General features: G+C 40.4%; 1 protein-coding gene and 1 non-coding gene across 2 annotated transcripts; one reads left to right on the plus strand and one right to left on the minus strand.

Annotated features, from left to right (window-relative positions):
• The first annotated feature begins 9,312 nt into the window (after positions 1-9,312).
• On the plus strand, positions 9,313-9,419 carry LOC133793212 (small nucleolar RNA R71). Its single transcript, XR_009874667.1, has one exon. It is a non-coding gene; the product is annotated as a small nucleolar RNA R71 (small nucleolar RNA).
• Positions 9,420-16,493: 7,074 nt separating this feature from the next.
• LOC133790158 (uncharacterized) lies at positions 16,494-19,292 on the minus strand. Its single transcript, XM_062227696.1, has 4 exons — positions 19,250-19,292; positions 17,770-17,931; positions 17,279-17,646; positions 16,494-17,179 (listed from the first exon to the last, which is right to left on the minus strand). The coding sequence occupies exons 3-4, from the start codon at positions 17,636-17,638 to the stop codon at positions 16,715-16,717; spliced, it is 825 nt and encodes a 274-aa protein (XP_062083680.1). The 5' UTR covers positions 17,639-17,646; positions 17,770-17,931; positions 19,250-19,292; the 3' UTR covers positions 16,494-16,714.
• Between the last annotated feature and the right edge of the window lie 3,497 nt (positions 19,293-22,789).

Here is a 22,789-nt window from a genome sequence, read left to right on the forward strand (position 1 = left end):
AGATAAATGGTTAGCTTTTGCAGTTGAGAATGAGGTTAAGGACATAAGTTTTAGCCTATTCCTAGAGGACTGTCAGAAGCTTCATATTGAGTATAAGTACTACTACTGCTTGCCTAAAATACTGGACAATGCAAGATATTTGACTATTTTGGAGTTGAAGAGGGTAAAGTTGAATAATTCTTACTCATTTAGTTTTCCATCTTTAAAAACTTTGTCATTGGAAGATGTTCTTCAATCTCATATTGCAGACGAGGATGCAGTAGCTAAATTTGTGTTGGGTTGTCCTTCTCTTGAGAAATTACGGTTACATGATTATGCTTTCTTAGCTACTCATGGTGTTCTCTTAGTACAAAGTTTAAGCCTCAAGTTCATGGAACTTGTGTTTGAAAACATTTATTTTATGTATGGTTATTCACAAATTCAAGTTGAAGCCATAAATCTTGAATCTTTTGTGCTAGATGGTATTCCCTTGAACATAATAAATCTCACTTCTTGCAAGAAAATTAGAAATCTCTCATTATCTAATAGTCGCAGTACTGACAATCAGTCATCGTCATTACAAGTTCTCATTTCCAATTTCCCTCTTCTTGAGAATTTGTCATTGAGCTACGACAATGTATTGGATTCGAAGCACCTTACAATCCCGAGCCAACACTTGAAGAGTTTCAATTTTAAGAATCCTGAATACACCTACGATAATGGAGTCATGAAGGTTGTTACAGTTGAATCAGCTTCAAAATTGGCATACTTTTATTATGAAGGTAATATCAATTTTAGTATATCAATGGAGTCGTCTAGTTCATTGAATGGAAAAATTGTAATCCATAATAAGAAGAGAGACTATGACACAAAATGGTTTGCCGATATGATGAATTTTCTTGTGAATCTCAAGTTCTCTTGGAATATTATGACTCTGCATGTTCCCACATATAAGGTATGTTCAATACTTATCTTATATTATTTCTTTTATTTGATTCTGTGATGCTCTTTCAAGTTCATATTATTAATCTATATACAATATTTAATGTTTGTTTCTGTAAATTTTTATACAAGGCTCTCATCTGGCCAGAAAACTTGAAGAAGATATGTCGTTATCCCTTGCTTAATTTGAAGCATGTCAGAGTTATTACTGATTGTAATACTGAGAGAGAGTCTGACTTGAAGGATGCTTTGAGGTGGATTTCACCTTCTTTAGAAACATTATCTATTAGTGAAAAAGTCATATTTTAGTTGCTATACAATAATGTTGTTTATAAGTAGGGATATGACTGGCTTTCATTACTTTTCTTTGCTAAATGGTACTTCAGTCCTTTTTTGAGATTGTGTTTGCCTTATTAGTAGCTTTGCACTAATGAATTTTGACTACTTTGCATGTATAAGAATGAGATGATTCTTTCCTAATATTTTCTTGTGAACTAGCTGATATTGTTCTATATATTAATGTTGTAGATCTATGTTTATACATATTGTTGCAATTCTTACAAACTTGACATCTCCGGACCTTCCCTTTGTTATGAACTTGATATATGAAGTTTATTAGAATATCATGGAGTTTCCTAGGGTGTTGTTGTTGAGAAATTAATAGTGTGTGCAAGTGTACACAGTCGTCAAACAAGTAATAAATGAATAAATTAAGTATCGTCTCCATAGGGATTGGAAATTGGAAATTAATTTTTGTAGTGGACAAAATCTGTATACTTGATAAATAATAGTCCAACAAGCAGTCAGTCAGCCCAATAAGCTATCTAACTAGCCAATAAGGCCCAAGCCCATGTAAAATAGGCTCGCATATACAAAGTACCATCCAAATACCCAAAACCATATCCGGACACGAATTCGGATACACTCAGTTAGCCAAGGACCTTGAAACAGTCAAGGCTCCCATCACATTCGCCAAGAATCTCGGAACGAAACCACTTGGAGCGAGTCAAACGAATCAGAAAGACGGAGGAGGACGGAACAAAAAGGAGGACAATAAATAAGACCATCAGAGGTTGAGAAAAAACATCATATAATCACTGGACTTTCTTTACTCTTTAATTGAAACAAGGCTACTCTATTTCTGAGCAATCCAGTCAAGCAGGACTAGTTAGTCAGTCTAATTGGACCTGACCTAGTCACTCGGCCCCTCCGTCATCGCCACCGTCACTCGGACCATTTTACGACTCTTCCATCCATCATTATTTCGATTATTTATATCGTAATTTTATTGCTTTCTATTATCTCTCATTATAACCCGTCTGACTTGAGCGTCGGAGTCCCTTTGGCTGACACCCCACCGGTGCTCCCAATTGAACTCTCGTCTCTCTTCTCTTTGTTCTTGACAGGTTGTTGGTGCCCATCTAATCAATTGTAGGAAATCACCTCTACAATTTGGCGCCCACTGTTGCGAATTTTTTACTACTGCGCAAGTATACGCAATCGAATAAACAAGTAATAGTAGTGGAAATATATTATCGTTCCGTCAGGGAATTGATCTAATAATTACCAATAGCAAACTTTTATTTCTATTTGAATAATGAAATTTTAATGACAATTAACAATGAACAATAAACTAAGAAAGCACAATTTAATTAACGAAATTTAATATAAGCGAAAGATTAGAGTATTCTAATTTCATCAACCTTCAATTCTATTCAATCAATAATACAACTAATATGTTTCTTTGATCTATGGTTATAGCAAGTTTACTAATGCCAATTCTATTCTCTCTCAAGATATAAAATATTCAGTTTACCTGTGAATTCTCTACATGTCTGTGATAAATTCGACACATAAACCGCATTAAGAACAAAAACCTAATTGCTACACAAACCAATTTGATACTTTCGTTCTAAATTGAAATCTATGTCTATTGTCTAAAGCTAGTCCAATTCTCACTTTTCAGATATTGAATTAAAACCAATAATCATGCATCAGATGGCCAATCAATTACAAGCATTAAACATAAAAACAATAGATAACCATAAATTCAAAGATTCATAGAAATTGCATTAAAGACGAATAGAATATCCAGTGACTACATTAAAATACTCTAAATACGAATTTAGTTCATAATATTAAACTTCATCACACAATCTAAAATTCAAAAGCATAAATAAACACAAACAAAATAAATGTGGATTCTTCTCTGTTTCTTTCCCTTTGCCGGTAGAATGCTTCCCCTTCTGTCCTTTTCGATCTTCCTTTTATTCTTTTTACAAAAATCCCAAAAACCTACGAATTTCCATGAAAATTTCCAAAAATGCCCTCGTGCCGATATATCGCCTATGATGCTGCGATATATCGCCTGTTGGATGTTCTCGATAAAAACGCAAGTTTCTGATGTGGTTTCTGCAAAGCCAAAATTTGAAATTCCTCCTTATGCCGATATATCGCCCAAGACAGGCGATATATCGCCTGTACCATATTTCCACATATTGGCCAATTTTCGGCTACTAAAACCAACATTTATCCAAATTCTCGAACAAATCAGAATTATAACGACAAACTGCACAAGTTCACCAAACAGATTAAATAGAAACTTTCTCTTGAGAAAAACAACCAAATCAATCTGAAAATGTTATCAATAAGCGTATATTTTGTACGCTTATCACACCCCCAAACTTGACTGATTGCTTGTCCTCAAGCAAACAAAAGAAAGAACAAAGAAACAACCCAAAACTAAAAAAAAAAACTATTGGATGACTTAACTTCACAGAAAAATTTAAACTTAGACAAGGGGCATAATTTTTCTCAAAAATTCCAATTCCACTTCAATCGCTCAACCAATGCTTCAGATCATGTGACTAGAATTTCAACATATCAATAATTTCTCCAAATACTGTCATTCATGCACATACATATTTCATTTAACAAATGCCGTACAAAACATAATTTTACAAGTATCAACATCCATTCATACCACAAACCCATCAAAATTCACCATAAGCTTGCTCAATTAACTTGTCTCCACTAATATAAAATCTGTATCAAGTAGATCAAAAGGACTTTTATAGGCTCATAACATTGGCTTAGGTACAGGTAGATAAATAGTCATTTAGGCTCGAAATTACCATAAGCATATAAACCTTGAAACCAACCAACTTTCTCTTCACCACACCAAAAATTACCTTTTTATACAATTAGAGAGAGAGATTACATACTTTCATCATTTTCTTCTTTTCTTTTTGTATCATTTTTTTCTATACTTATCACTTTTTTTTTCTTTTCAAATCACACTCCCCCAAACTTAATATTTTCTATATATAATCAAGGAGGTGACAAAGTGATATATCGCCATTGATAGGCGATATATCTCCTGGGACCGAAAAAAATTCCAACTTTAAAACCAAAAATCCCCTCCGAATCGGTTGTCCATGCGATATATCGCTTGGTGTAGGCGATATATCGCCTAAACACTATTCAAAATCATTAAGTTTTTTTGTTTTTTTTGTTTTTTTGTTTTTCACGTTTTTCACGGTTCTACTATACTAAAAGAAATAAAAATATAATGTCAAATGGAAACAGAAAAAAATTAAATACAAAATTATGAGGTGCCTCTCAAAAGCGCTGTCGTTAACGTCATTTAGCCGGACGCTGCTTTCCTTTCATTCAAGAATCCACCAGAGTAATATTGACCTTTGTCTCAATTTCGCCTCCATAGTAATGCTTCACCTGTTGTCCATTAACTTTAAACGGCGAAGAATCACCTTGTTGAATCTCCAAAGCCCCGTATGGAAACACTTTTGTAACATTGAATGGCCCCGACCATCGAGACTTTAATTTTCCCGGAAATAACTTGAGACGGGAATTGAATAGTAGCACCTTATCGCCCACTTGAAAAGTCCGATTGAAAATATTATTGTCATGCCATTTCTTTGTCTTCTCTTTGTAGATTCTTGCATTCTCGTAGGAATCATGGCGCAATTCATCTAACTCATTCAGTTGAGCTAGCCTTAATGCTTTCGAAGCGACCGGATTGAAATTCAACTTCTTTAACGCCCACTGTGCCCTATGCTCCAATTCAAATGGCAAGTGACAAGCTTTACCATATACAAGACGGTAGGGAGAAGTACCAATTGGCGTTTTAAAAGCCGTCCGATAAGCCCATAACGCATCATCAAGCTTATTCGACCAATCCTTTCTATTAACTTGCACCGTCTTCTCTAAAATCAGCTTAATCTCCCGATTTGACACTTCCGCTTGCCCATTTGACTGTGGATGATATCCCAATGCCATCTTGTGTTTAATTCCATACTTCTCCATTAAAGAATCAAAAATCTTATTGGCGAAATGAGTCCCTTCATCACTTATAATAGCTCGAGGTGTGCCAAAACGAGAGAAAATATTCTTTTTCAAAAACTTGACTACCACCTGAGCATCATTAGTTGAAGTAGCAACTACTTCAACCCACTTACTTACATAGACAAATTACAGAACGATGGTGGGTAGGGTCCCATAAAGTCAATACCCCAAACATCGAATAATTCAACCTCCAATATATTAGTGAGAGGCATTTCATGACGTCTTGAGATATTACCTACCCTTTGAGAACGATCACACCGTTTCACATAGTCATAACTGTCTTTATACAGAGTAGGCTAATAAAATCCACATTCAAGGACCTTTGCAGCAGTCCTTGCTCCCCCAAAATGTCCACCAGTAGGCGATGCGTGGCAATGAAACAAGATGTCCTTCATTTCTCTTTCAGGCACACATCTTCTGATAATCAAATCCGGGCATTGTTTAAATAAGAAACGATCATCCCAGTAGTAGTTCTTCACATCATGATAAAACTTTTTCAGTCTCTGCCCAACAAATTCCGGTGGCACGACGTTGGCTGCCAAATAATTCACATAATCCGCAAACCATGGCACCAACTCATCCTCCATTGCAAATAATTGCTCATCTGGGAAACTCTCATTAATCTCTCCTACAGGAAGTTCTGACTTATCCCCCAACTCAAGTCTTGATAAGTGATCCGCCACCAAATTCTCTGTACCCTTCTTATCCCGAACCTCCATATCAAACTCTTGTAAAAGAAGTACCCAACGAATAAGTCTAGGTTTAGCATCTTTCTTAGCAATAAGATGCCTGATTGCGGAATGATCAGTATACACAATAACTTTGTTCCCCATCAAATACGGCCTGAATTTGTCGAATGCATAGACAATAGCAAGAAGCTCCTTCTCAGTGGTGGCATAATTCAACTGAGCGCCATTTAGTGTTCTGCTGGCATAATAAATAGTCTGAAATACTTTGTCAACACGCTGCCCCAGAACCGCACCCACTGCAAAATCACTTGCATCGCACATTAACTCAAATGGGTGGTCCCAATCCGGTGAAATTACTATAGGTGCTGACACCAACTTCTGCTTTAGTATCCTGAAAGCTTCAAGACACTTCTCATCAAACTCAAATGGCACCCCATTCATCAACAATGCCGAGAGTGGCTTAGAAATCCTGGAGAAGTCCTTTATAAATCTTCTGTAAAACCCCGCATGACCAAGGAAACTTCTCACTCCCTTAACTGAAACTGGAGGCGGCAAATTCTCAATAGTAGCAATCTTAGCCCTATCAACCTCAATACCATTCTTAGACACCTTATGCCCAAGTACTATGCCTTCATTTACCATGAAATGGCATTTTTCCCAATTCAAGACTAGATTCGCCTCTTCACATCTTCTCAGCACAGCCTCCAAATTCCTTAGACAATCATCAAAAGAAGACCCCATCACAGAGAAATCATCCATAAAGATCTCAATGCTTCGTTCCACCATATTAGAGAAAATAGCCATCATACACCGTTGAAAAGTGGCAGGGGCATTGCACAGACCAAACGGCATACGACGGAATGCAAAAGTACCATATGGGCAGGTGAAGGTCGTCTTTTCTTGATCCTCAGGTGCAATGGCTATTTGATGGTACCCTGAATAGCCATCCAGAAAACAGTAATACTGATGTCCAGCCAATCTATCTAACATCTGATCAAGGAAAGGCAGTGGAAAGTGATCTTTTCTGGTTACTTTGTTCAGTTTACGATAATCTATAGAAATCCTCCAACCAGTTACGGTACGCGTTGGGATAAGTTCATTATTGCCATTTTTCACCACTGTAATCCCTCCTTTCTTAGGGACTACCTGAACTGGACTCACCCAACTACTGTCTGAAATAGGATAGATCACCCCAGCATCTAACCACTTCAAGATCTCCTTCCTTACCACCTCTTTCATTGCTGGATTCAATCGACGTTGTGCTTCAATAGAGGGCTTACTGTCATCTTCCATCAAGATCTTGTGCATAACTGTGGATGGACTTATCCCCTGAATATCTGCCAACGTCCATCCAATTGCCAACTTATGGGTTCTCAACACCCTTAATAATTTTTCCATCTCCTCATTAGAAAGAGAAGAAGACACAATAACTGGTAAAGTCTCCTTCTCACCCAGAAAAACATAGCGAAGATGTGCAGGCAATGATTTCAATTCCAACTCTGGAGGTTTCTGAACTGATGGTAATGGTCTCTCAGGTCCTTGGCCCAAATCTTCATATTTTCGATTATAAATTGGCCCTTTAGAATTCAACCACTGTACACACTCTTGGACCTCACTGTCTAACTCAGCATCTATATCTCCAATTGTCAAGATCTTCTGAAGTGAATCCTCTGTGAGATTAATTTCTGCCACCGCTTTCTCTACCATGTCAACTTTGAAACAACTGTCATTGACATTTGCAAACTTTAAAGCCTTAAACACGTTGAATACCACTTCTTCACCTTGAACTCGCAGTGTCAGCTCACCTTTCTAAACATCAATCAAAGCCTGCCCAGTAGCTAAAAATTGCCTGCCCAGAATGATTGGTACTTCCATATCCTCCTCCATATCCAGAACGATAAAATCAGCAGGAAAAATAAACTTATCCACCTTCACAAGAACATCTTCAATAATTCCCCGTGGATGTTTTACCGATCGATCTGCTAGTTGTAGAGTGACGGTTGTCGGTCTTGCCTCACCCAAACCCAGTCGTCTGAACACAGTTAAGGGCATCAGATTAATACTTGCCCCCAGATCACATAAAGCGTGCTTACATTCAAATTTTCCAATGGTGCAAGGTATAGTAAAGCTCCCCGGATCTCTAAACTTTTGGGGCAACTTCCTCTGCAATATCGCACTGCACTCTTCAGTGAGTGCCACCGTCTCATACTCCTCCATCTTTCTTTTCTTTGACAGAATCTCTTTCATAAATTTGACATAACTAGGCATCTGCTCTAATGCCTCAGCAAATAAAATATTGATGTGCAGCTTTTTGAATACTTCTAAAAACTTAGAAAACTGTTTATCCAGTGTATTTTTTCTAAGCCTCTGAGGATATGGAACTTGAAGTGGCTGACTATCAACAACGGGAGGACACTTGTTTGAACCCTGGTGGTCTTCAGTAACCCCATTCGCTTTTGTATCTGATTTCTCACCCAACTCTTTATTCTGAACCACTGACTTTTGTACACTGGGTTGCTCCACTTGCTTACCATTCCTCAATGAAATTGCTTGACAGTTCTCTTTAGGATTGACCACGGTATTACTAGGTAAATTCCCTTGCGGTCTGTTATTAAGCATGTTGGCCAACTGACCCACTTGTGTCTCAAGGTTTCGAATAGAGGATCTGGTTTCAGTCATGAATTGAGTCTGAGTATTAGTGAGAGTCAACAAGGCTGCTTGCAATTCATTAGGCTTTTCTGGTGGATCTTGCGGTCTAGGCTGGTGTGACGATGAGGCTTGATTCATAGGTTGTTGTGGCATGTGCTGCTGGTATGGCCCTTGAAACTGTGACTGTTGGCCCTGATTGTTTCTCCATGAGAAATTTGGGTGATTTCTCCACCCAGGATTATAAGTATTGGAGAACGGATTCTGATAAGGCCTTTGAAAATTACCAACTGCCTGTACCTGAGCCTGATTAGCTGGCATATTACCATACATGTTGGCCGTTGTACACTGTTCATACAAATGAGGCCCTCCACATATTTCACACCCTGATTGCATCTGTATAGCCTGGGCTTGAGCTGAGATCTTGTTTTGTTGCAACTGCTTTGTCAATGAAGCAACCCGAGCAGTTAAAGCAGTTATAGCATCTAATTCATGTACCCCAGCTACTTTTCTCTGTGAAGTATCTCGTTCGGCAGGCCACTGATAATTGTTCATAGCCATCTCCTCTAACAATTCATATGCCTCATCAGCCCTTTTACTCATGAAAGCACCACCTGCTGCTGCATCTATTATAATGCGAGTAGTACCGCAAAGCCCATTATAAAAATTGTGGACTAACATCCACTTCTCTATATCGTGATGAGGGCATTTCCTGAGCAGGTCTTTGAATCTTTCCCAAGCATCATACAATGATTCTCCCTCATTCTGATAGAAGTTATTGATTTCTCCCCTCAACTTCGCAGCTTTTGCAGGAGGAAAGAACTTTGAGAGAAACTTCTGAGCTAGTTCCTCCCATGTATTGATTGAGTTGGCCTGTAGAGAAATAAGCCAACTTTTTGCCCTGTCCCTTAGTGAAAAAGGGAACAATCTCAGCCTTATTGCATCATCGCTCACCCCATTAAACTTAAACGTTGCACATAGCTCAAGGAAATTCACTATGTGCAAGTTAGGATCCTCATTGGGGAGACCACCAAACTGAACAGAAGTCTTGACCATTTGTATCATCGCCGGCTTAATCTCAAAGTTATTGGCAGTAATAGTAGGCGGCCTAATGCACGAGTGTACTCCTGTGACAGCAGGGAGCACATAATCTCTTGATGCTCGCACATTTTGGTCCTGAGCGATATGATTCTGACCATCATTGTTGTTAACCCCATCTCTTTGGTTGGCAGCCATTGATGCTTCCAACCTCTTTTTCCTTCTGTTTTGTCTGCAGGATCTTTCGATTTCAAGATTAACAGGAACAAGATTTGCATATCCTTCACGTCGCATACAAAAGATTCACCTATTAAATCAGAATGCGACAACTTGGATTAGTTCAAATAATAAAAACAGCCAAATTAGAATAAAAATTAACTATCTTGATATTAATAGAATATCAATTCCCCGGCAACGGCGCCAAAAGCTTGTTGCGAATTTTTTACTACTGCGCAAGTATACGCAATCGAATAAACAAGTAATAGTAGTGGAAATATATTATCGTTCCGTCAGGGAATTGATCTAATAATTACCAATAGCAAACTTTTATTTCTATTTGACTAATGAAATTTTAATGACAATTAACAATGAACAATAAACTAAGAAAGCACAATTTGATTAACGAAATTTAATATAAGCGAAAGATTAGAGTATTCTAATTTCATCAACCTTCAATTCTATTCAATCAATAATACAACTAATATGTTTCTTTGATCTATGGTTATAGCAAGTTTACTAATGACAATTCTATTCTCTCTCAAGATATAAAATATTCAGTTTACCTGTGAATTCTCTACATGTCTGTGATAAATTCGACACATAAACCGCATTAAGAATAAAAACCTAATTGCTACACAAACCAATTTGATACTTTCGTTCTAAATTGAAATCTATGTCTATTGTCTAAAGCTAGTCCAATTCTCACTTTTCAGATATTGAATTAAAACCAATAATCATGCAACAGATGGCCAATCAATTACAAGCATTAAACATAAGAACAATAGATAACCATAAATTCAAAGATTCATAGAAATTGCATTAAAGACGAATAGAATATCCAATGACTACATTAAAATACTCTAAATACGAATTTAGTTCATAATATTAAACTTCATCACACAATCTAAAATTCAAAAGCATAAATAAACACAAACAAAATAAACGTGAATTCTTCTCTGTTTCTTTCCCTTTGCCGTCAGAATGCTTCCCCTTCTGTCCTTTTCGATCTTCCTTTTATTCTTTTTACAAAAATCCCAAAAACCTACGAATTTCCATGAAAATTTCCAAAAATGCCCTCGTGCCGATATATCGCCTATGATGCTGCGATATATCGCCTGTTGGATGTTCTCGATAAAAACGCAAGTTTCTGATGTGGTTTCTGCAAAGCCAAAATTTGAAATTCCTCCTTATGCCGATATATTGCCTGTACCATATTTCCACATATTGGCCAATTTTCGGTTACTAAAACCAACATTTATCCAAATTCTCGAACAAATCAGAATTATAACGACAAACTGCACAAGTTCACCAAATAGATTAAATATAAACTTTCTCTTGAGAAAAACAACCAAATCATTCTGAAAATGTTATCAATAAGCGTATATTTTGTACGCTTATCACCCACCGTGGGGCCCTAGCAATCAGACGATCGACAAAGAGATCAAGAAGTTCACTTGAGAGCCATGTCAGACATGACTGGGACACCCGATCTGTCTGCTCAACTCGCTGCTCTTACTGCCCAGATGAATGAAGAACGCGAGAAAATGAGGAGGCTCGAAGCTGAGAATGCTGACCTGCTCGTACGAGTGGAGGCCATGTCCTCTCAAGCCACCGAGGCTCAGCCATCCCGCTTCCGAGGCCCAATCAGCCCTATGCAACCTCTGGGAGACCTCACTCCTATCTCTTACAGTGATGGACCGAATCAGACAGTTCCATCACCCTCGGTAAGGAATTATCAAACTCCACCCACCATGTCTAACATTCAAAATTCTGTTGTCAATACAGGTGAACAGGTAACCATGACTGAACATGGACATTCATCTGCGCCCGGATCACAGCAGATTCCAGGAGTTAGCCAGCCAGCCGGTGCAGCTGGACAACAACAGATTCCAGGAGCTAGTCAGCCAGCCACTGGACCCGGACAGCAGCAGGTTCCAAGTGCTAGTCAGCCTACCATTGGAGCCAGCCAGACCATCATTGGAGCTGGTCAAAATATACCTGAGCAGCAGACAATCGGATTGAATCACCCAGTCATGAGCGAGCCAATCCGCCAAGCAACCACAAGCTCATTTCTAATCCAAGATCCCGAGTTGGCTCGAAAGTTAGTTGAGATGGAGACGCTCATTCAACGGATTCCTGGGATGCCGGCTCCGATTAAGAAGAGTGCAGCAAGCTGTTACGCAGACTCTCCATTTGTAGACGACATTGCACTAGTGGAAATGCCAAAGAAGTTCAACTTCCCAAATATGAAAATGTTTGACGGGATGTCTGACCCGGATGACCACATCGCACAGTATAGGCAGAGGATGTTCACCGTTGCCATCCCACGCGATATGAGGGAAGCATGCATGTGTAAGGGGTTTGGTTCTAGTCTGATTGGACCAGCCCTCCAGTGGTATATTAATTTACCTAATAATTCTATTTCTACTTTTGCACAATTGACTGACACTTTTGTTGAGCAGTTTGCTAGTAGCAGGAAACTCAAAAAGTCTGCAAAAGTAGGCCGCTTCAACAAAGAGAAGGTTTCTATAACCCACTGTAATCAGGACACAGCCATCTCAGCCTTCCGCAAAGGACTCCGCTACGACTCAGACCTATACAAAGAACTTACCAAGTATCCTTGCAAATGATGGAAGACGTTCTCGCTAAAGCTTGGGCACAGATCAAATGGGAGGAGGATGAAACTAACTATTATCACTCTTCTCCAAGGAAAGACACTCGAAGAGACTCAAGGGCAGGCAAACGGCATAGTGATAGACGATCCGAGCCATACCTGTATCCCAATAGATCAGAGAACAGAAGGAGAGAGTACAACCGGTCGTCTGAGACACGTTTGCGAGATGGACCAAAGATACCAGAATACAATCTTTCAATTTCACCAGCCGAAGTCGTTGGCGTACTGAAAGGACTCGAAGACAAAGTGAAATGGCCGGAAAGGATGAGGACTCCGTCTGACCAGTGAGACAAAGCAAAATGGTGTGAATTCCACAATGACCACGGTCACCGAACGGATGAGTGCATTGTCTTAAAACTCGAAGTATCCAACCTATTAAAACGTGGTCACCTGACTGACTTACTTACAGACAAAGGCAAAAGAACATTCCAGCAGAAGGCAGACATGTCAGTCGTCCGAAGAGAAGTAACCCCGCCGAAGCCACCTACTCATGAACGGACGGTGAACGTAATAACTGGTGGCTTTGAGGTAAGCGGAGTCACCCATTCAATAGCAAAAGACATGCCAGGCAGACCAACTGGATCAAAGGAGAGTCCAGCGAGACAGAGAAGAATACCATCAACCTACCAGCTCAAACTATCAGTTTCTCAACAACAGAGTCAACCAGACTCCTCAACCCACATCATGATGCTCTTGTCATTGCACTTTACATTGCTAATTGTCTTACTAAACATATACTTATTGATAATGGTAGTTCAGCTAACATTTTATTTTTAAGTGCTCTCAGGGAAATGGGGATAGATGAATCAAAGATTATAAAGAAGACTACAATCCTCATCGGTTTCAGTGGAGAACAAAAGAACACACTAGGAGAGATCGAGCTACCTGTCTATGCTGAAAAAGTCAATCTATGCACAAGATTCCTGGTAGTAGACTCTCCGTCTGCTTACAACGTGATACTGGGTCGACCATGGATACATGAAATGGAGGCAGTCCCTTCAACATACCACCAAGTCCTAAGGTTCCCAACTAAGTGGGGAGTAAAAGAAATTAAAGGCCAACAGAAAGATTCGAGAGCGTGTTACCAGACTACCATGAAGGCCAAACCCGCTCAGTTATAGCAATTACAGGAAGAAAGACTGATTGACCATATCAGCCATTTAAAACAATCTTTTGACATTCTTAGGAAATATAATATGAAACTGAATCCAACTAAATGTTCGTTTGGTGTGACTGCAGGAAAGTTCCTTGGGTACCTAGTAACCCAAAGGGGAATCGAGGCAAACCCAGCACAGATAGAGTCAATCCAAAGGATTCCCTCCCCAACGTGCATAAAAGACGTACAGAAATTAACTGGACGCATTGCAGCACTCAGCCGATTCATCTCAAAGTCTTCAGAACGATGTCACCTCTTCTTCAACACACTAAGGAAATCCAAAACCTTCGAGTGGACAGCTGAATGTGAAGAGGCACTGGGCCAGCTAAAACAGTATCTGACCAGCCCGCCTCTCCTCTCAAAGCCAAAAGACAATGAGACGTTATTCATCTATCTAGCAGTATCCGAGACGGCAGTTAGCACAGTCCTAGTCAAGGAATAGGAGGGCAAGCAGTCTCCAGTCTACTATGTAAGCAAAGCTTTGCTTAATGCAGAAACCCGATATAGCCAGCTGGAGAAGCTTGCACTAGCACTCATCCATGCAGCAAGGAAGCTACGCCCATACTTCCAGTGCCATCCAATAATGGTCTTGACCACCTTCCCACTCAAAACAATCCTCCATAAACCAGAACTGTCAGGCAGACTGACCAAGTGGGCGGTAGAGCTCAGCGAGTACGAAGTAACATACAAGCCATGAACTTCCCTCAAATCTCAGGTATTAGCTGACTTCATTGCAGATTTTACGCCTAACATGCATGTGCAGGCAGAAAAAGAACTTTGTTGTCTAACCGAGGGACAGTCAGTCGGAATCTGGAAGTTGCAAGTAGACGGCTCAAGTAACACCAAAGGAAGTGGACTCGGACTCGTCCTGACTTCACCCCAAGGTGACGTAATCGAACAAGCAGTCCGATGCGGGTTCAAAGCTACCAACAATGAAGCTGAATACGAAGCAATGATAGCTGGACTCAGACTAGCCAAAGACATGGGAGTAAAAAAGATCGAGGTCTTCAGTGATTCACAATTGGTAGTCAACCAAATGCAAGGTAACTATCAGGCCCGGGATAACAAAATGACAGCCTACCTCAACAAGACTAAAGAGTTGCAGTCAGACTTCGATGAGTTCACTATCAACCAAGTACCAAGAGGGGAGAACAGTCATGCAGATGCATTAGCAAACCTTGGATCCTCCATCCAGACAACCGACCCCAAGACAATACCTGTAGTATATCTCCAATGGCCAGCTGTCTGGAAAGATGAAGAAGAGCAAATTAATGACATCTCCAACAACCGAACATGGATGACTCCAATAGTCGAGTACTTGGAACAGGACATACTTCCCGAAGATAAGAAGGAAGCACGTCGGGTCAAGGCTCAGTCAGCCCGCTTCACTATTATACGAGGTAAACTCTATAAACGTTCATTTTCTGGTCCATATTTGAAATGCATTAACCCTGCAGAGGCCAAATACGTACTGGCTGAGTTGCATGAAGGAGAGTGCGGCAACTACTCTGGAGGATGAAGCTTGGCGCACCGTGCCCTAACACAAGGCTACTACTGGCCAACTATGCGAGCTGATTCCTCTGACTATGCAAGACAATGTGACAAATTCCAACGGTTCGCTCAGATATCCCACCAACCTCCGGAGCGTCTCATCTCAATCACATCCCCTTGGCCATTCATGAAATGGGCGATGGATATAGTAGGCAAGCTTCCAACCGCACCAGGATAGAAGATGTACATGCTTGCAGTGACCGACTACTTCAGCAAGTGGATCGAAGCAGACTCATTCCACCAAGTCCGAGACAAATAAGTAAAGGGTTTCATTTGGAAGAATGTGATCTGTAGGTACGGAGTACCGAAAGAAATTGTGACAGAAAATGGCTCACAATTCATCAGTTTCGACTTCCAAGACTTCTGCAAATTCTGGAACATCAAGCTCAGCTTCTCCACACCAAGGTATCCCCAAGCAAATGGACAAGCAGAGTCATCCAACAAGACCATCATGAACAACATTAAGAAGCGCCTTGAAAAAGCTAAAGGAAGATGGGCTGAAGAGTTACCAGGAGTCCTTTGGTCCTACCGAACCACAACTAGGACTTCGACGGGAGAAACACCTTTCTCATTAGCTTACGGGATGGAGGCAGTCATCCCTACCGAGAGTGAAGTTCCAACAGCCAGATATGAGCAGACGACAGACGAAGTAAATTGGGAAAACATGTGCCATGAACTCGACACCATTGACGAAAGAAGAGACAAAGCACTCTTAAGAATCTCAGCCTATCAACGAAGCATAGCCAGATATTACAACAAGAACATCCGCACTCGGACATTCAAAGTAGGAGATTGGGTACTACGAAGAGTCTTCCAGAACACTAAGGAAGCTAGAGCAGGTAAGCTCGCCCCGACATGGGAAGGTCCCTACCTCATCACAAAGGTAGTCGGACATGGAGCATACAAGCTACAAACAAAGGAGGGACGCGATATCAACAATAGCTGGAATGCTATCCACTTGAGACTGTATCACTCTTAACTTAACCTAGTCTACTTTCATTTTCTTTCATCAGTAATCTCACAAGATCTTCATTCGAGCAACATACTGACACTGTAATGCAGGAAGTGTCAGAACTACATTTGGGCTTGATCCCTGCAAAGGGTATGTAGGCAGCTCCACGGAGCGCAGCCCCCTATCACAACCATTTTTTTTACATATACTACGAACAGTTCAATAACAAATCTAAGTATAAATTGACTAAGTAACTTCATACTTAGATTGGGGGAATAAGACACTAATACTCCATATATGATCAGCCAACCGGCATTCGATACAATACTACATAAGAAAAAGTTCATACAACAACTAACACAAGCTACAACCAGCCAGAATACAACAAGACTAGGTCAGTTAGATCAGGATACAATACTACATAAGAAAAAGTTCATACAACAACTAGAAAAGGCGAGACAAACTCAGTCATCCCGCGACAGTGAACACGAATAGAAGAGGAATCAGTCATCCACAACCAGATCATTAGTAGTCATGATGCCGAAAGAAGTGGCTAACTCTTCGGCCCGGGTTGTCTCTTCAGCCTTCATCGTCTCCAATTCCTCAAGATCAGCTATGTATTTAGGAACATCCCAGCTATCAGCCTTACCATCCCGAAACTCACTGTCCATTACGCCACGACATTGGATCTCAGCCTCCAGCCCAATGACTAACATCCGATTCTCCAACGAAGAAACCTCGGCTTTCAAAACATCAACTTGACCAAGAGTCACTCTCAGCTTCTCGACATCAGCTTCCTTGGATTCTAGTTGAGTCTTTAAGTCAGCTATAAGTTGATCAGACTCACTCTTGGAATCTTTCAGCCGACCAACTTCACCCCGAAGATCATTTCTTTGACTCTTTACTTCCTTCAGAGTTGTCATTAAGGACTTGATTTTCTTCTTCAGCCAAATAACCCCTTGCAAACCCTGACACATAAAAATAAAAAAAAAATAAAAAAGAAAAATGTAAGACAACACGAGAAATCATCTAGTCGGCACAAACAAAACTAAATGAAATCTCTGTACCTGGAACAAATGGGAAACAGTGGTATCAATTGACCCATCCGTACCAACTTGCTCCATTCTGTGATCATCTTCGGGCCACAACAGCTTATCAATCTCTCCTAAGTGAGGCCCAATCTCACTATAAGCAGCAACATTGGAGGGGAACGAAAGGGCAACGGTGTCGCTAAATGGGTCGGAAGAATCATCCTGCACAGCCTTCTTCTTTTTTCTCGTCTGACTCCGCGTCAAAACAGGAGGATCAGCAGGAGGCACGACAACCTCTCTATCAGCTTCCGAGCTCCCAACGGACGATTTCTTTGCTTGACGCAAACATTCCAAGGCATTGGAACCGGTTAGAGGAAGTGTAAAGGGTCGGGACATAGCTACGTCTGCAAACAACCGCTCACTTGTCGTCAATTCAGTCAACAAATTGGGAGTATATCCCAAGACTTCTAAACTTCTCTTGATAAACACAATACGAGGATTATCAGGACTCTGTAGAAGAGGAATACCTTCAGGGAGTTTTTCAACAGAGCGCCACAAAGAACTCTGACGGAGACTTGATTCAGACAACAAATCACTCCACTCACGCTCCGCCTCAAGGATAGAAATAATACTCTTAAGCCGACCAGAAGACTCCCTCGAATCCCAAAGGTACTCAACTCGAAGCCTACCTGCAAGATAATGGAAGTATCAGTACACAAGATAAAATAATAAATAAATACATTAAAATAGAAACAACAACAAGTATATGCAAAGAAACAGATTAGTAGGCAAGCATTAAAGACTCACATGCAGGAGACCATGAACAAGGTATCCTACTATCGGCAGGCAACCCCAACGAGACGAAAGGGACGAAGAAGTAACGGTCCTTCCACCTCTTATCTCCACTCTTCAAACTAATAATTAGAGGGGGGTCATTCCCCCTGGCCGTTAACTGGTACCTACCCTTGTCATATAGATGTGCCTTCAAATAGTAAGCACTCAACAAGTCAGCCACCCCAAGTGTTATGTTGTGCCTTTCACAGAGGACTTCGAGAGACATCAAAGTCCGCCATGAATTTGGCATTAGTTGTTCGAGCGAAATCTCGTGGTATTCGCACAACTCAACCACTAATCGGGGGATAGGAAACCGAAACCCATCCTTGAAGGGAAGTTCATACAGACACACCCAACCAGGTAAGTGCCAGTCAGGCCGCTCTGCCTTAGCAGGAGCATGCAGACTGATGGTATCAGGAATCTCATAATGACGACGAAGATAGGGCAACTCACCTAAACGTATCGAAGACCTAGGATTCGAACTAAGCATACTACCAGAACCCGGCATACCAACATCAATAGGTTCGTTAGAATCTATTCCCCTTCCAGAAACATCACCTAAAGGACGACTCCCCGATTATACTACTGTAATTCGGTTGCAATCAACCATCTCAGCAGAACTTTGAAAGAGATAACTAAAATCTTCTTCACTAAACGAACAAGACAGTCGAATGACTGAATCAACATGACTATCACACCTACTTGTAGACATAATGAGCTGATCACCTAAAGCAAGACAACAGCTAAGCCTTAAGGAACACAAAAAAGACATGAAGAACATTTAGATAGACACGCAATTAAGAGACACTGGAGGACTCATCAATCAGTCAAATGGACTTAACATCAAATACATAAGATAAAACAAGGCAAAACAAACTATCATACCAAATCAAATTACAAAGTATTCAGTTAGACAGAAGTCAGCCTATGAGTCTTTACTAATCAGTCAGACAGACCACTCGGCTCAAGGAATAGGAACACATGAATCAGACATAAGCAAACCCAAAATGAATAAACAACAGAAATTCAAATTGCCACCATTGCAAACAGATCAAACACAAACGGAAAATCTACAGAATCAAACAAAATTAACAGTTGAATTACCTAACCTAGCACGAATAACACGAAGAGCATCCATAAGAACATTCAAAGGAAAAAGAAGAGAAAAATTACCTCTTGAAAAGCTCTTCTACTCCACACCTTGCACCTCCTCTCCAAGCCTTCCTCAAATGAATGCAAGGGTGAAAACAAACTACCCTTATATAGGCACACACATCCACCAGATGAGTGCCAAGTGTCATCCATCAGGTGGCCCTATCAAAAAAGGGATTTTAACTTCCTCTAGGGGAACGCTCAAAGTCTTAGAGAAAAATGAAGGTTCACATGGAGTAGGCCACTCGGCCACCCCGACGAAGCACTCGGCCATCCCGGAGGAGCACTCGGTCACCCCGGCGAAGCACTCGGCCACCCCGGCGAAGCACTTGGCCATCCCGGAGGAGCACTCGGCCAACCCGGCGAAGCACTCGGCCATCCCGACGAAGCACTCGGCTCGTGTAGCCCATTCAGTTGGCCAAGCAGCCGGCCATGCCTCAGGGCCACCCCGTGGACCACTCGGCCAGTAGGCCGTTCAGCCCAAGCATCCAGTCGGCCCAAGCAATCGATCGACCAACCAGGCCCGCGCGCATCTGCAGGCCACTCGGACAGCCGGATGCATAGGTGCCCATCACTCGGCCGGATGCGTAGGTTCGCATCACTCGGCCGCAAGTAAGCAGCCAGTCAGCCCAAGCAGCCGATCAGCCAACTAGGCCCGAGCGCATCCGCAGATCACTCGGACAGCGAGACCCCCGTGAATAATTTCTGAAAGGGGTAAATTGAGTCAAGGCATATTCTAACAATTTTCTCTAACTATTGGGAAGATGGATAAGTTATGATAGAATTAATTTCTTTTTTACTCTTTGATAAAGAATGAATTCTATACCAAAGAGTGAGGGACAAACTGTAGTGGAAAAAATCTGTATACTTGATAAATAATAGTCCAACAAGCAGCCAGTCAGCCCAATAAGCTATCTAACTAGCCAATAAGGCCCAAGCCCATGTAAAATAGGCTCGCATATACAAAGTACCATCCAAATACCCAAAACCATGTCCAGACCCGAATTCGGATACACTCAGTCAGCCAAGGACCTTGAAACAGTCAAGGCTCCCATCACGTTCGCCAAGAATCTCGGAACGAAACCACTTGGAGCGAGTCAAACGAATCAGAAAGACGGAGGAGGACGGAACGAAAAGGAGGACAATAAATAAGACCATCAGAGGTTGAGAAAAGACATCATATAATCACTGGACTTTCTTTACTCTTTAATTGAAACAAGGCTACTCTATTTCTGAGCAATCCAGTCAAGCAGGACTAGTTAGTCAGTCTAATTGGACCTGACCTAGTCACTCGGCCCCTCCGTCATCGCCACCGTCACTCTGACCATTTTACGACTCTTCCATCCATCATTATTTCGATTATTTATATCGTAATTTTATTGCTTTCTATTAGCTCTCATTATAACCCGACTGGCTTAAGCGTCGGAGTCCCTTTGGCTGACACCCCACCGGTGCTCCCAATTTAACTCTCGTCTCTCTTCTCTTTGTTCTTGACAGGTTGCTGGTGCCCATCTAATCAATTGTAGGAAATCACCTCTACAATTCTCAAAACTAATTACTCACAACTTGGTTTCAATGAAAATAAAATAATGAGATAAAACTAAATTAATGAAAAGTAAACAAAACTAACAAACAAAAACTAAGAGAAGAAACAAGCTAGAATTGCCCTTGGAATATTTTAAGGCTGCATAATCTGCTCATGTAAGGTATGCCAATTAGAATATTCTAAGGCTGCATTATTTTCACCTTATTTTTTTATTCTACCATAAATTATTTCTATTTAATATATCATTAAATATGTAGGTCATGAGCAACAAGTGATATTTTGAGTAATAGTACTATTATTGTGCTCTTCAAATTAGAGTACTAGAAGCATATATAAAAATACTAAACTGTTGATTTTGTATTCTTTTAAAGCCATATTCCAAAAACGGTTGCTTTTGTAGAGCAAATGAGAAACAGCAACAAGTCAATTATGGTGTGAAACTCATCATAAGCTTGATTTTTTTTTTCTTAAAAAAATGAGAGTTAGAGGGAGAGAGCTCTACTTTATAAATTACTTTACACTACAATTTTTTCCCATTTCTCTTGAAGAATTTATAGTTTTGAATTCTAATTAATTTGTATAAAACATTACATAACCACAACAACATACACGCAATACAAAAACACAAGTATTTTTTCTCTCTCTTATGAATACAATAAAAATAAGAGAACATTTGGCATAATTTGTAATTGCTCTAAAAGTAATGTTTCGTATTGTTTTTGTACAAAAATCAAATTGCTATTTATTATAGAAAATATTTTGTATATCTGTACATATTATTTGCTAGTTGTCAAATATGTATAAATTAGGAAAGTAGTAAAAGCTAAGTTATTTTCTTTACTATTCAACCTTTTCAGCAATTGTATATATTCTCTACCGTGAAATGAGAAAAATACAACCTTTTAATCTAATTTCTAAGTTGGTATCAGAGCTAATTTCTAAGTTGGTATCAGAGATAGGTTCCTTGTCAAAACTATCTTCTCCATTCTTTTGTTCCCTGCCATTTTTTTGTTCACCATGGTTGATACTACAGCTGAATCTGAAACCACCACCATCCCAAAAACTCATGAAACCACCATCCAAAATACTACTGATACTATCTCTACCAACCCAATCAAAACCAACTATTCACACACTGTTCAAATCACCACAGTTTAGTTGAATGGTGAGAACTTCCTCTGTTGGTCTCAAACTGTTAGGATGTATGTACATTAGGGGTCATGGAATGATATGGTACTTGACGGGTGATGTGACAGTCAGAATCCCGTGATCCGTAAGGGGAAAGATCGGGTAAGCTGTGCAATCCCACACCGCCTGGGGAAGGTCAAGTGTAATGATTCTAAGATTGTGTAGGTATGGGACTACACAATTGAAGAGAGCTTAAATGGATTGATGGGTACTACCTATATTAGGAAGGTGCATCTTCTTTTCGGTAGCCCATCACTTGAGAACTCCATGGTTAAGCGTGCTTGGCTTGGAGTAATCTAGGGATGGGTGACCTCCTGGGAAGTTCTCCTAGGAAGTGTGCGAGTGAGGACAAAGCACATTGGAAAGACTTGTCTTGGTTTGTAAGGCCAGTCGTCATTCCAGAAAGCAGCCATAGTGACGTGGGGTGTCACAGGTGAAGTGAAGGCTCAAGCAAAGACAAATTCAACATATGTTGTGTGGGATGCTCAAAATTCCATGGTGATGAATTGGTTAGTGAACTCCATGGAGGAGGATATTAGCTCTAATTACATGTGTTTTTCGACAGCACAAGAGCTTTGGGAAATTATTAATCATATGTATTTTGGGGAATCAATCTCAAATGTTCGAATTGACTCTCAAGATTAGTGAGATGCGATAAGGAGAGGATAATATCACCAAATACTTCAACTCTTTGAAGCGAATCTGGTAGGACATAGATCTTTACAAAACATATGAGTGGAGATTAATGGAGGTTGCTGGCCACCACAACAAGGAGGTGGAAGATGACTGAATCTATAAATTCTTGGCTGGTCTCAATGTGGAGTTTG

The sequence above is a fragment of the Humulus lupulus genome, chromosome 7, assembly GCF_963169125.1.
Source record: "Humulus lupulus chromosome 7, drHumLupu1.1, whole genome shotgun sequence".
In the NCBI taxonomy this organism is placed as follows: domain Eukaryota; kingdom Viridiplantae; phylum Streptophyta; class Magnoliopsida; order Rosales; family Cannabaceae; genus Humulus; species Humulus lupulus.

Excerpts from the sequence above, each read along its gene's own strand:
- LOC133790158 (XM_062227696.1), bottom strand. The coding sequence starts at position 17,638 with ATGTCCCGACCCTTTACACTTCCTCTAACCGGTTCCAATGCCTTGGAA. Across the intron at positions 17,180-17,278 it reads CTGTTTCCCATTTGTTCCAG|GGTTTGCAAGGGGTTATTTG; the intron begins GTACAGAGATTT and ends TTTATGTGTCAG.